This window comes from Phaethon lepturus, unplaced genomic scaffold (assembly GCF_000687285.1).
Source record: "Phaethon lepturus isolate BGI_N335 unplaced genomic scaffold, ASM68728v1 scaffold20232, whole genome shotgun sequence".
Classification (NCBI taxonomy): domain Eukaryota; kingdom Metazoa; phylum Chordata; class Aves; order Phaethontiformes; family Phaethontidae; genus Phaethon; species Phaethon lepturus.
Window position 1 is genome coordinate 47,530 of NW_010521490.1, and position 12,957 is coordinate 60,486.

General features: G+C 39.6%; 1 protein-coding gene across 1 annotated transcript in view; it reads left to right on the forward strand.

Moving 5' to 3' along the window:
* The window catches only part of LOC104616512 (dystrobrevin alpha-like), a gene marked incomplete at its 3' end in the record, with an annotated part of 47,237 nt that overhangs the window by 32,866 nt on the left and 1,414 nt on the right, over positions 1 to 12,957 (forward strand). The window contains exons 5-7 of the mRNA XM_010281550.1: positions 4,686 to 4,771; positions 6,303 to 6,457; positions 11,547 to 11,652. Coding sequence (XP_010279852.1) covers positions 4,686 to 4,771; positions 6,303 to 6,457; positions 11,547 to 11,652 — 347 coding nt within the window. The remainder of the gene's footprint in view (positions 1 to 4,685; positions 4,772 to 6,302; positions 6,458 to 11,546; positions 11,653 to 12,957) is intronic.

Consider the following 12,957-nt stretch of genomic DNA (forward strand, 5'->3'; position numbering starts at 1 on the left):
GATAAAGACAGTTTAACAGGTAAAGCAAAAGCCGCGCACGCAAGCAAAGCAAAACAAGGAATTTGTTCACTAATCCCCATGGGCAGGCAGGGGTTCAGCCATCTCCAGGGAAGCAGGGCTCCGTCATGCGTAATGGTTTCTTGGGAAGACAGACGCCATCACTCCGAATGTCCCTCCACCCCTTCCATCTTCTTTGTCCCAGCTTTATATACTGAGCGTGACTTTATATGGTAGGGAATATCCCTTTGGCCAGCCTGGGTCAGCTGTCCCAGCTGTGTCCCCTCCCAGCTCCCCGTGCACCCCCAGCCTGCTCGCTGGCAGGCCAGCATGAGAAGCTGGACTGTCCTTGACTACTTAGCAACAACTCAAAATATCAGCACCTTATTAACATTTTCTCATCCCAAATCCAAAACATAGCCTCACGCTAGCTTCTGTGAAGAAAATTAACTCTACCCTGGCTGAAACCAGGACACTTCTACAAAGACAAACAAAATATTCATGCCCTTGTTTATGGGGGGCATATGCATCAAAATGCATATCTGAATCATAGTGAGTTCAATACATAAAGATGTTCAATATCTGTTTTGGAAGTATAACTTCTTGCTCAGCCATCTATTCAGAGCTGTGAAGTGTTTAATTCTCTCTCTTCTCCACCTTCACTGATCATTGAAAGCCGTACAGGCCAGCTAGCTTTTACAAAGGAAGTCCAGCAAAAAAATGCATTTTGGAGATTTGGTCATTATGCATTTTGTTCTCCTAAATGAAAGAATTTTGCTTGATTCCAATAAAATTTCCACTCTGAAACCTGTTTGTGAAAATGGGAATCTGTAATCTGTGGCATTTCGGAATTGGCCGCCCTGATGAAGGTGGGCAGTAGGAGGCCCACAAGTAGCCGAACAAATTTCGTTATTTTTGGAAAAGATAACTTAAAGCATTGGGGAGGCACCACTTCATGCCTAGTTAATGAAAAAAAAATCACATTTTTTCAATGTCCATTTCACAGGACACATTTGCTATTTCTAAAGATGTGATATCTAAATCTAAAGATGTTATTTCTTTACAGCTTTCCCCACCATATGGCTGTCTCAGTACGAGGATTGATAGAGATCCTGACAAATGTCAGTGTCATCCATTTGGTGGATGGTGGATTGTCTAACTGCACTGGCAGTAGCAATGTATAGAAATGAATCTCCCACCAATATTTCTGAAATTACTCTGTTGATTGTCGCTCATAACTCTAATGAACGAAATTGTGTTTGATCATGACTAAAAGATAAACTGATCCTGGAAAGACACAGAGCCTGTGACTGTGTCTCTCTCTCTGCTAACCCCAGACCAGGCTAATACAGTAACATACACATACATCATAGACATTGCTGACCCGAAAAACAAATTCAGGCCCTGGAGCTGGACTTAGCCCTGTATGGTGCATGGATTTTATCAGGCAGCCTGTGGGGCTTCCTTGCTCTTGGGAGAGGCTCGCTCTCTCTGCGGCCATGCATTTGGAGACGAAACCTTCTGCTCTGCTCTGGTGTCTAAAAGCATGTATTATTTTTTGCCCTTTTTTCCCCAAGCAGCAGGAGATAACCTTAAGCCCTGGCCATCATTGCCTTTCCGAACTGCTCCATCCTGTGCTGTCACTAAGTGCGTATCAGCTTCAAGGTTTGCCTCTGCCATCATTTAGGGTGCTTTGCTGTAGGGAGCTGAAGAGTAACCTTGGTAAGAGAGGTGCTATATAAAATAAAAATATGTTATGTCCTCTCCTATTTCCACTAGTAAAATTTATATCTCTTTGCATTAGCCAGCCTAAAGCTTCTTTCAGGGAGAACCAGCTTCAATAGGGATCTTCAAGCTGCTGTGAGCCACTGCTTCAGCGTATACTTTTACGCAGCAAACACTGCGAGGCCCCAGAGCTGCCAGTCAAGGGCATCTGTAGTGCTTAGATATAGCTTAGGGCACTTCTGGATCCAAATTATATTGGCGAGTCTTAGGCTCCATTATCCTGATCGTTCATCAGTCATATATAGTTATATATGCATGTGTGTATATGTATGCGCATACACACGCACACACATACATATTTGGAGGGCAAATTGAATTTATACTGGCTCTAGTGATGCTTTTATGAATACAAATGACCAATACAAAATACAGTGTCAAAACTAATCAACTCAAAAGGAGAGATTGAAGAGATAAATAAAATCTTTTCTCTTTCTGTTCCTCTGTTCTATAACTGTTTGAGTATGGGAAAAGCCGATGGCTCTGAGGTGGAAAGCTGAACACGAGTTGATATGTGTCTGCCATTCAAAAATATAATCCTATTAGTAAATGTAACTAAACCTACTGGGAAAAATAATCTAAATCTGAAGCAATTCCACGTGGGCTTTTTTTTTCCTCTAATTCTTCCGTTGCTTCTTAATGACACCATTGCTTCCACTTAGCATTTATTTTTCTTATGTATAGCAACTGTTTTAAAGGCAGGTGAAAACCTCATGATGAAAGAGTGCATTAAAATCCCCAAAGGTCTAAAGGGTAGCATGCACAAAAAGAATACAAAATTACCAAATTCTCAGCTCTAGCAGTGCTAGGTCCTGGTTTACAGAAATTAGAATCCAGTCAATGAAGAAGTCAAATGAGAAATGCAGAAGACTGGAAATTCCTATGGTGTGATTTTAATCTTAGGAAGCCAGTCAAAGAGAACACTATATAATGAAAAAGAAGATGTGCACAAAAGCCAGGATTAAAGAACATAGTAAAGATTTATTTCTTAAATACTGAAGCAGTGTATTTATTTCTTTTTATCTCTATCTCTAGTTGATTTTCTGACAAAAAGCAGAGTTTTCAATACATGTTAAGAACATTAATATTTAGAATAATGGGTTAAACTGATGTAGAACTAAATCCAGTTTACTGAACTTTAAAGATTATTACCTAGCCAAGCTTAGGGAACTTCTAATTTTCTAAAGTCTGAGTGACTTAATGAACATAGCAGTGAAGGATATAGCATGCTTTAATGTACTGATATGAGTATACCATTCCTGTCTATGATGTATGTATATGTTACCGTATTAGTCTGATTTGGGGTTAGCAGAGAGAGACACACAGTCACCGGCTCTGTGTCTTTCCAGAATCAGTTTATCTTTTAGTCATGATCAGACACAATTTTCTTCATTAGAATATGAGTGACAACAGAGTAATTTCAGAAATATTGATGAAGAGCTAAATTTCTGTATATTGCTATTGCCAGTGCAGTTAGACTATCTTATGTAAGACATAATTATGCATATTTTAACAGGAAATCTCTTATAAACATAACGTTCCCTGATAAAGACTGTCTCTTTTTTAAAGCATGACAACAATGTGTTCTCATTAAACACGATGTCATTAAACAGGCATATGGAAAGCTATCGAGTAATGCTAAGGAGTTTGGATGACAGATAATAGTTGCTCCAGTGCAGCTGTGGACTCTTACTACCTTATAGTAAGACTCTGAGAATTCCAAGAAAAACCACATTTACTGTTTGGATGCCAAAAAAATGAACATTAAAAAGCAGATGAACTTACAAGAGCATGTTCATTCTCATCTTTGGAAAGGGACTAAACATTACAGCATTTTTGTTCTGCCATTCCTGTCAAAAATGGACTTAGTTTTGGCTAAACTGAGGGATAGGTCTTTTAGGAACTACGAGTGCCTGGCAGTGTGTGAAGTCATGTATTATTCATGCAGCTCAAATATACCACGGCTTCTGTAATGGCGGGTAGTCATTGGGGACCATCATGACTGTAATGGGAGAATGAGGATAGCAAGAAGAGCAATAAAGTTAAGCCATTGCATGCTTCAAGGCAGTTGAAGAAGTTGGCAATGTGCTAAAGGTGAACGCTGCATCCTGAGAGTGCAGTATGTGGTCTGATCCCTCCAGGGAGAAAAAAAAAGCCCTTTATTTTTACCTGAAAGTGACTGGATTTACAGAAAAAGCTACATCTTTCTGCCCCAAGGCATATACCTAAGGTTTTGGGTTTAATAGCATTATGTGTTTTAAGTTGAAAATAGAGAGCCAGGCATAGCCTCAACTTGAACAAACCAGAGGCAAGACTCCTCTACATATCACAACAAATGTCCTTTGCTCATTCTGGGTGCAGATTTATTCCCCATTTTTCAGCAAAGTCCTTCTTAAAGGTTCATAGGGGTCAAGTGTATCATTTAAAAGGCAGTTGTCAGGACTTACTGACAAGTACAATGTGCAGCTTATGCAATCGTGTGAGCCCTTTCTGTTTTTTCATTTTTGTTCCCAGCGTTGATTTTTGCACTTAACTTGAAATCTTCTAGGGACAAAAGATACACAGTGCACTTAGGATGGGGAGACCATGAGTGTGATACATGTCTTTCAGTGCTGCTGTAGCACGAATAGCAGTAATAATCATCACCTTAGTGCATAATGAGATAAACAGTTTAATACTGAGCTTCCTATGCATAATAAATCTGTTCTGAGATCTTTACAGAACAATATACTGATGTGTGTTCCCACAAAGGGAACTTTGATTTTGACGGTCTTATTTCTTGGCATATCAATCCACATAGAGTGTACATTACAATATATCATGTCAATGATATACATTTCAAGTGAAAAGAGGTCCATATTATAAAATGGACATATAAAATATGTCTACTTTCTACTTTTGAACAGGGAAGGACATGGTAAAATTTCCGTTTTTGCTGTCAAAATGGCCTTGGCAACTCTTTGTGGAGGAAAGATCATGGACAAATTAAGATGTAAGTCTTCTGGGTGACACATTTTTTACCTGTTAATCATTGTTGCACTTGGAGAGATAACAGTACAGGTAGGAAGAGAGATAAGTTGCAGTTTTATGGCTGGGTTTAGGGTTTGCACTATATATATCTCCAAGTAAATCCTGCTAAACGTTTGGCTGAACTTCACAATGGACTTCATTTTTTTTTTTTAAGACAAACTGCATGTATTGAGGTTGTGATTGGTGGACTTTGATTTTTTTTCTTTGGGATGATTGAATTAACAGTACAGTAAGTGCTTGAAATTTCTTCAGATTTTTTTTTAATAACACCTCTCTCATTTCACACTTAGAAGTACAATGTATTTATGCAGTATTTATATATCTTCCCATAGGGCACATAGTAGTTCTGTCTGTTTTGGAGAACAGATTCTCATTTCACAGGATTTATTCCCAGTTCCCCAATAGCCAAGGCATAGTTTACCAGTAGCTGCAATGAAAGACTTCCTATTTATTGCTAAGATGTCTGTAGCTCACATCCAGAACACCTTTTTCCATACTTTTTGACCAAAGGATTAATGTCAACTGTCAGTTTCCTCTGAGCCTTCTACCACAGCTGAAGAAAACTGACTTTACAAATTGTTGATTAGAGTAGACAAGTAGAAATCCCAGGTGTTAATTTAGTCTTCCAGATTTGGTGCCAATTTTTAATATATTATTTCTATATAGAAACTCAAAAACAGACTGAACTTAAATTATAAATTGAACACTGTTATAAATTGAATGCTGTTTGTTCCCTAGGCTGCTTTAAGAATAGGAGCAGCGTCCATCCCGTGGAAAGCTGGAGTACGATGCTGATTTTTTGAGTCAGCAGTCCCAGAATCCTGTTGTCAGAAGTTTCCTTCTAGGTTCCTGGAAATGAAGCAGCTGACATGACAGCCTGAAAAATTATAAATGTTCTCTAGTCTGTGATCCCCTGCTAAGCTTAGGATAATTTTAAACAAGGGGAAAAGTAAAGGCTGAGAAACATGCATCTCTGGAGTAATAAAACCATGATATTTTAGACATAAACAAAAGAGCAAAAAAATGGAGAAGAGTGAAAAGTAATGCATTTGAAAGACCTTCAGTGCTTTGTGTGTCTGAAACAATAACAACTGACTTAATGAACTCATTGTGAAGATTTGGATTTGTCATAGTAAGCTGGCAGTAGGCAAAAAGCTGATGTTGCATATCTTGTCAAATTAGATCCTTCTTATCTGATTAAATTACTGCCTCATGCCATGCTTCAGACTTTGCTTAAAAAAATGACCACGTGCAATGGAAAAAAGCAGGAATATTTTAATATCAAAATCAGCTACTTTTTTATATGTAAATCATTCCTTTTGTTTTCTATTGAGAGAGGTTATAATTAAAGATGCAGTAATAGTGAAGGTTTCCAAAAGCAGCACATGTTGTTTAGCACTTCTGGTTCAAATCAGATGATACTGAATTCAGAGCAAATCCGTAGCTCTCACTGAAGTTGCCGTGTCCTTTTCTTGTCTTTTCTACCCCCTCAGATATTTTCTCAATGATTTCCGACTCCAGTGGAGTGATGGTTTATGGCAGATACGACATGTTTCTGCGGGAGGTTCTCAAGCTGCCCACGGCTGTTTTCGAAGGGCCTTCCTTCGGTTACACTGAGCAGTCAGCAAAATCCTGTTTCTCGCAACAGGTAAATGAACAGTGAGCATCTTAGACACAGGATCCCAATCACACCTCTGAGCAGGCTGAGGCTTCCTTCCTTTCTTACACGTATGTCCATATTTGCCCAGGAAACATACGGCTGAGTGGAGGGGAGGTCCACTTTGCTAATTTCTAGCATGTAGGCCAGGTGCCTTCAATAGGAAGCTAGTCTCTATAGGTTCCCCCTATAAGCATGGAGGAGAGAAAGGCTTAGTCAAAAAGCGATTCAGTGCAGGATCTTATCTTACATGATCCTAAATGAGGAAGCCTGAGGAGACTAACGTCCTAATTTGAGCACCTAAGTTGGATACATTTAGGTGATACAAATGCCCCAAGACATGCAGTCCTCCTCTGTGGTTAGTTGTTGTTGCTGCAAGCATATATGAGACTTCACCTTCTCCACACAAAACTCAATTCTCACCAAAAAATCAAACTATGTGTTTTTGAAGTGACACTGTACAGACACACAAAGTTCACAAGTGAGTAGAAAATTACCTTAAACCTTTATTGAAAATAGGAATCACTAGGTATTAGAAAATCTCTAGTCTCTTACAGATAACATCAATAAGCTAGGGTCAGGAAAGCAATTAATTTATGCTGAATACAAGATTTTTCCACAACTCGCCAGACTCTGTAGGTGCAATGAATACATATTGGCTGCATCTAATAGCTAGCACTTCAAAAGATCTTATAATTGGGGCTGGGTGTCCACCTCTCCAATGGAGAAGGGGATCCCTCTGGCTCTTGACTTACATCACACTGTATAATTCCATAAATGTAAGGTAAGGGAAGATGCTGAAACTGGGAAAATGTTAGAAATAAAGTGGTATTTTCCTTCTGTTTATCCTTCCATACACTAACTGAATACTGTTGAACAAATAAGTTGAACGGAGGAGGAATAATGTCATTTTCATGCAAAATTGAGTCTCGTTTTTTATTTTCCCTCAGTTTCATCACTAATCAATAGGCATTCCAGTCAACTCAAAGGCATTTTTGAAATTAATTTATTGAATCATCTCCCAAATAATTTTAAATGGTAATGCTTGCATGTGTGAAACTAGTCTTGTTTCACAGAGGGAGACTTAATACAGCACCTCATCCTATGTTGAAGAATTTACATAGTGAAGTGATTTTTGGTAGTTTTGTGTTAAAATAATAAAAGAGAGCTTTGCATGGCAACAGGGCATTCAAGCTTTGCATGTTGGACACGGTAATGTTAAAGATGAAAAACGCCTTTTTTTCTCTTGAAAAAATGTCATTCAGGCCTCATTTTCTATCTAAGCAGCCATTAGAAAGGGCATTTTCATTGACATTGCATCGAAATGAAAGGGTACTAAGGTACCTTAAAAAATAAGGTCTCCAAACAAGCATTAGATGGTTTAGTTCACAATCTCCACTTAAAGCTAACGAGAGTTAGGTCTCTGACTGATGTAGGTACACAGCAGATTTACAAAGCTGCTGTTTTGCATCTGTAGGCAGCCAAGTGCTCTTGTAAATCTAGTCTAACATTTCACTTAAATTCACTTTATGTAATCCTCGTTACGTGTTAACAAGGGATGAACCAGAGTTTTGAAATGAGACTCAAAACAACATATCCCTATGACACTATGATAAGTGATATTTACAGTCTTAGTCACAGAATCACAGAATCACTAAGGTTGGAAAGGACCTTCAAGATCATCAAGTCCAACCATTAATCCAGCGCCACCATGCCCACTAAACCATGTCCTGAAGCACCACATCCACATGTTTTTTGAACACTTCCAGAGATGGTGACTCCACCACCTCCCTGGGCAGCCTGTTCCAATGCTTGACCACCCTCTCGATAAAGAAATTTTTCCTAATATCCAATCTAAACCTCCCCTGGCACAACTTGAGGCCATTTCCTCTTGTCCTATCACTAGTTAGTTGGGAGAAGAGACCAACACCCTCATCGCCACAACCCCCTTTCAGGTAGTTGTAGAGAGCGATAAGGTCTCCCCTCAGCCTCCTTTTCTCCAGACTGAACAACCCCAGTTCCCTCAGCCGCTCCTCATAAGACTTGTGCTCCAGACCCCTCACCAGCTTCGTTGCCCTTCTCTGGACACGCTCCAGCACCTCAACATCCTTCTTGTAGTGAGGGGCCCAAAACTGAACACAGGATTCAAGGTGCAGCCTCACCAGTGCTGAGTACAGGGGCACAATCACTTCCCTACTCCTGCTGGCCACACTAGTTCTGATACAGGCCAGGACGCTGTTGGCCTTCTTGGCCACCTGGGCACACTGCCGGCTCATGTTCAGCCGGCTGTCAACCAGCACCCCCAGGTCCTTCTCTGCCGGGCAGCTCTCTCATATTGCACTTAACATTATCAGAAGTTGATACCTTCGGGTAAGTTTGGCACTTGCTCTGTTGTTCTCAGTATGGATCACTTTTGCTTACCAGAAGCCTTTCAGCCCTCTGATAGACAGATTCCTCAATTTCAGGGAAAGAAAAAATTCTGGGAATTATCTTCTGCTCATGATGTCAAAGCCATTTCAGTTTGCATCTGAAAGGATTTTTCCTATTGCAGAAATGTTTTGTTATTCCGCATTGTACTGGGGAATTTTACTTCATCAAACTATGTATTTTCCTCTGTCTGTGAACCACTGCTAGATTGAATGGCTATTCAAAATAGAAACAACAGTGTTTCCTCATCAGCAAATTTATGGAGCAGAAATGCCAGAGCAAGTGACTTATTGTTTCAGAATATAAATCTGTGGCACAAAAAGGAGTTTTATCACCACCATAGGTAGGATTACTGTGATGTTATACTGTATTTGTATTAAAAAGTAGTGTTATTATTATAAAAAAACTTTTATTTCTCTTTTTTTATCCCAAACTAAAAAGATAGACACTAACTTCATTTTCTTAGCACTTGGCTAAGTGTTATTCCACAAACCTAGACTCCATCTGCATGTAGCGTATATTTAGAAAACAGCTTTCAGTTTCAACTTACCCAGCAGCTGAAAAAAAAAAAAACTGCAGGAGGAAAACGTGCCTTTTAAAATGTATGGAAATTGCTCTGCTGGTGTCCTTTTAAGGGACACTGCTCTCTATAATCCGTAATAAATTCAGTGACCACCAGAGGAGTTCAGCCATAAAGCTGTCAGTGAAGCTAAGTTGCTTTATTTGGTGCAAATCAACTTTTAAATTATAGCTGCGTTAAAAGCCTGTTCCATTGTGGAAGAGCTGTTCTTGTCTCCCCATCTATTTGCTTGTTTAGACTGGTTGTGTGTTTGCTGCCAACTTATCTGCCTTCAAGAGCAGAGGGAAGACTTAAGGCTACTCAGCTCTGCAGTATGGGGCACTGGAGGACCCTTCTTTTCCGAGACTTAGTTCTGCCTTTTCTCCTCCTGTTCTCAGTTCTGCTGCAGACAGCACAGACATTTGTTGGTGGCATTGGTCAGCAAAGCCATGCCAGACATCCACAGCAGATTTCCAAAAGAAAGTTCCTTTTCTGTGAGCTAATGGCCTTATAGCATAGGATGCCCATTCGGGAAGTGGTTATCCACCCTCCATGGCTGGGAAGATCATTCATACAACAAGCAGATGGTAGCTGTTTGACTGGACTTTCATACTGCAGGTGATGTTGGGAAAATATAGTCTCTCAGTGAGATTTAGAGCTCATATTCTGGCTATTTCTGTTCATTAGAGAATCAAGACCATTTTCACAGCTAGCCTGAAGTATTTTCTCTTCTTTTAGGGACAAATACCTTTATATGTTTCCCAATATCTTGCAATATTTCAGCCCTGAGACTGTTACAGAGTGAGATATTTTCAACTGATCACTCAGTTTATAAGAGAAATAATGATTTTCTTTACATCTGGTGGCAATTGTATATAAATGCAGCACAAACACTCCATTTGGAAATCTCAGCTCTTAAAAGCACTCCACAACACATGGAGATGATACATGTCACTGCATAGCTGCTGTTTTTCTTTCCTCATGGGATAACCACAGTTCTTTAGCAAGTTAAAGCAGTAGCTTATGCAATCAGATATGAAAATTTAGTGATCCCTTTGGATGTGGGGATCCTACTTAAATATGTATGTCTATAAAATATATCTGCACACATTCTCAACAGGGCTCAGTGTTGTTGCATCTTAATTTTACTTTAAAGGAAGGTTCAGTTGCTGATTTCTTAAGGACCCTCTGTCCTTGACCACTCAGTAGCTGTGTACTTTAATACACACTTGTGTAGCCAGTATACTAGGTAGGAAAGAGCAAGTATTTATGATGGAGGTATCTCAGGCTGAAATATCACCTCTAGGTCTGAAAAAAACAAATGAACTAAGATTTGTGCTGACTTTTTCCAGATGCCTAAGAAACTTAAAGCCCTAGATTGTATTTTTTAAATCGACAGGGATACTTTAGAGTTTGAACCTCTTTGAAAGATAAAGGGGCATAGGCCTTTAAGTGCTTACAGGTGTGGATTGTTTAGGAACAGTTGCAGTCCCTGAGCATCTGCAAACATGTCATCCCAAAATCAGAGCTTACCCATAACCAGTTACCATCACTCAACAGACAGCATAAGACAATTGCCTGTGATGGTTTGTCCTTACCCTATATTTGTTTTGAATTTATATTCCCTTGTCATTATTTTCTTTAGTTTTCTTTGTTGGAGTACCACCAGTCATTCTCTGCCGTGGCTTTTCATGTGAAAATTGGTAATACATAGTGATACCCTGCATGCAGTTGTACTCGTTATGGGGTACTCAAAACACATGAGAACATGAAGAGCTGAATGCCAACCTTATTCACAAGGCATCTTCAGGCAATGACTTTATAAGAGAGTCTTGAAGTGAATGGGAGGTAAGTATCTCCAATTCAACACAACCTTGTGAAAAGGACTGCTAGTCATCAGTGGTATACATTGTAACTACTAAAAATTGTCTGGAAAATCTTTGCTAGTATCACTTGTTCTTTTTAGTAAACCGGGGCTACAAGCAAACAGTGTCTGAAACTTGTTTCCAAGTGTTTCCTTAAGGGCAAGATAAAATCAGTTTGATATGTCTAATTACTGATTCTTTGTGCATGTTTGTTTGCTTGTTTGAGCAGAAAAAAGTCACATTAAACACTTTCTTGGATACGCTCATGTCTGATCCTCCGCCACAGTGTCTAGTGTGGTTACCACTTCTGCATCGACTGGCAAATGTTGAAAATGGTAAGTAAGAGCTGCTGCCAAAAAAGAGTTACAAGAGTAAACTTTTCTGTGATGATTTTCTCACTCTGTAGATGGTTTTGCAGGAACTACTGTACTGGGTTCATTGATTAGATGTGCTATTTTTACAGTCACTGGTAAAATATTTAAAGAATCCAGTTGAACATTCGACCAGGAACATGGCTTAATTTTTGCTATGCTCAGGAAATTATCCTGATGATGTCCTCTCCTCCTGTGCTCTGGATAAGCAAAGAGTGATAGGACTTGATCCATTTGCACACTTACATTCGGTAAACTATCAAGGCCACAACTTTTATTAGCTATGACATATGGCAGCAGAGAAAGAGCAGCTTGGCTGTTTCCGTTCATGCAATATTCTTGGCAAGAGGTGTCCAGTGCAGTGCAAAATACCAGCCAAAAGATCCTTATGAAGGATCTCCTCTTAAGCCTACACTGCCAGACAAAGTACTCTGAAAAGGAGCAAGGCAGTTCCAGATTTGTCCTTACCCTTTGCTTGTGTGGATGATGAGGATTTAACTATGAGATACCTCTTTCTCCTCAAGGGTTGTCTTTCACCAAAATGAGTAGATCACAGATTTTAAGACAGGAAGGAACCATGAGGAACAAATCCTTTGATTATTGCACAGTGTATGTTGCATGTCCCTGGACAGTAACATCTTCTTCAGCCTTCCAACTTCTTGAGAACCTAGGGAGAAGTTCGCAGACTCACAAATGTAGTCCTCCAGCCAAAGCCTTCACATACTGTTTCTGTAGAAGGTGCTGCCACACTGAAAGTGCAGGGGCAGAGTTAAAAAGCCTGTGCATCTCATCTCACTTGTGTGCACTACCAAATTGTAGCCCACAAACTGTACAGTTCCTTGTGTAGTTCTGGAAGAGTTCCCCAGCTCCAAAGCAATCTGCTTCTGCTGTCCACAAGGACTGGCACTGCCAATATTAAATAGGGAAAAAAAGACAAGACAAGGAATGCCTTTTTACTGTCTTATTTAGCTGGTTGTGCTTGTTCCTAACGTAGAATTTCTTGCTATTGATCATCAGGAGGCAATGATGCTGACAGTCATTATTCCAATACTAAATCTGGAAAAAGGAAGATTTTAAAATGGGAGAGGCTTGTATGAAAGTGTTAAAACATTAATTTAGCAAGATAAATAGGTTATTTGTAAACAGTTTTCCAGCCCAATATTTCACCTCAGAGGTTGTTGTGTAAGGGGCTTGTTGAATATTCCTGTGTTGTTGCTCCCTTGAAGGTTTACCTCTAACATAACTGAAGGTTTGGGACACTGTAGGGAA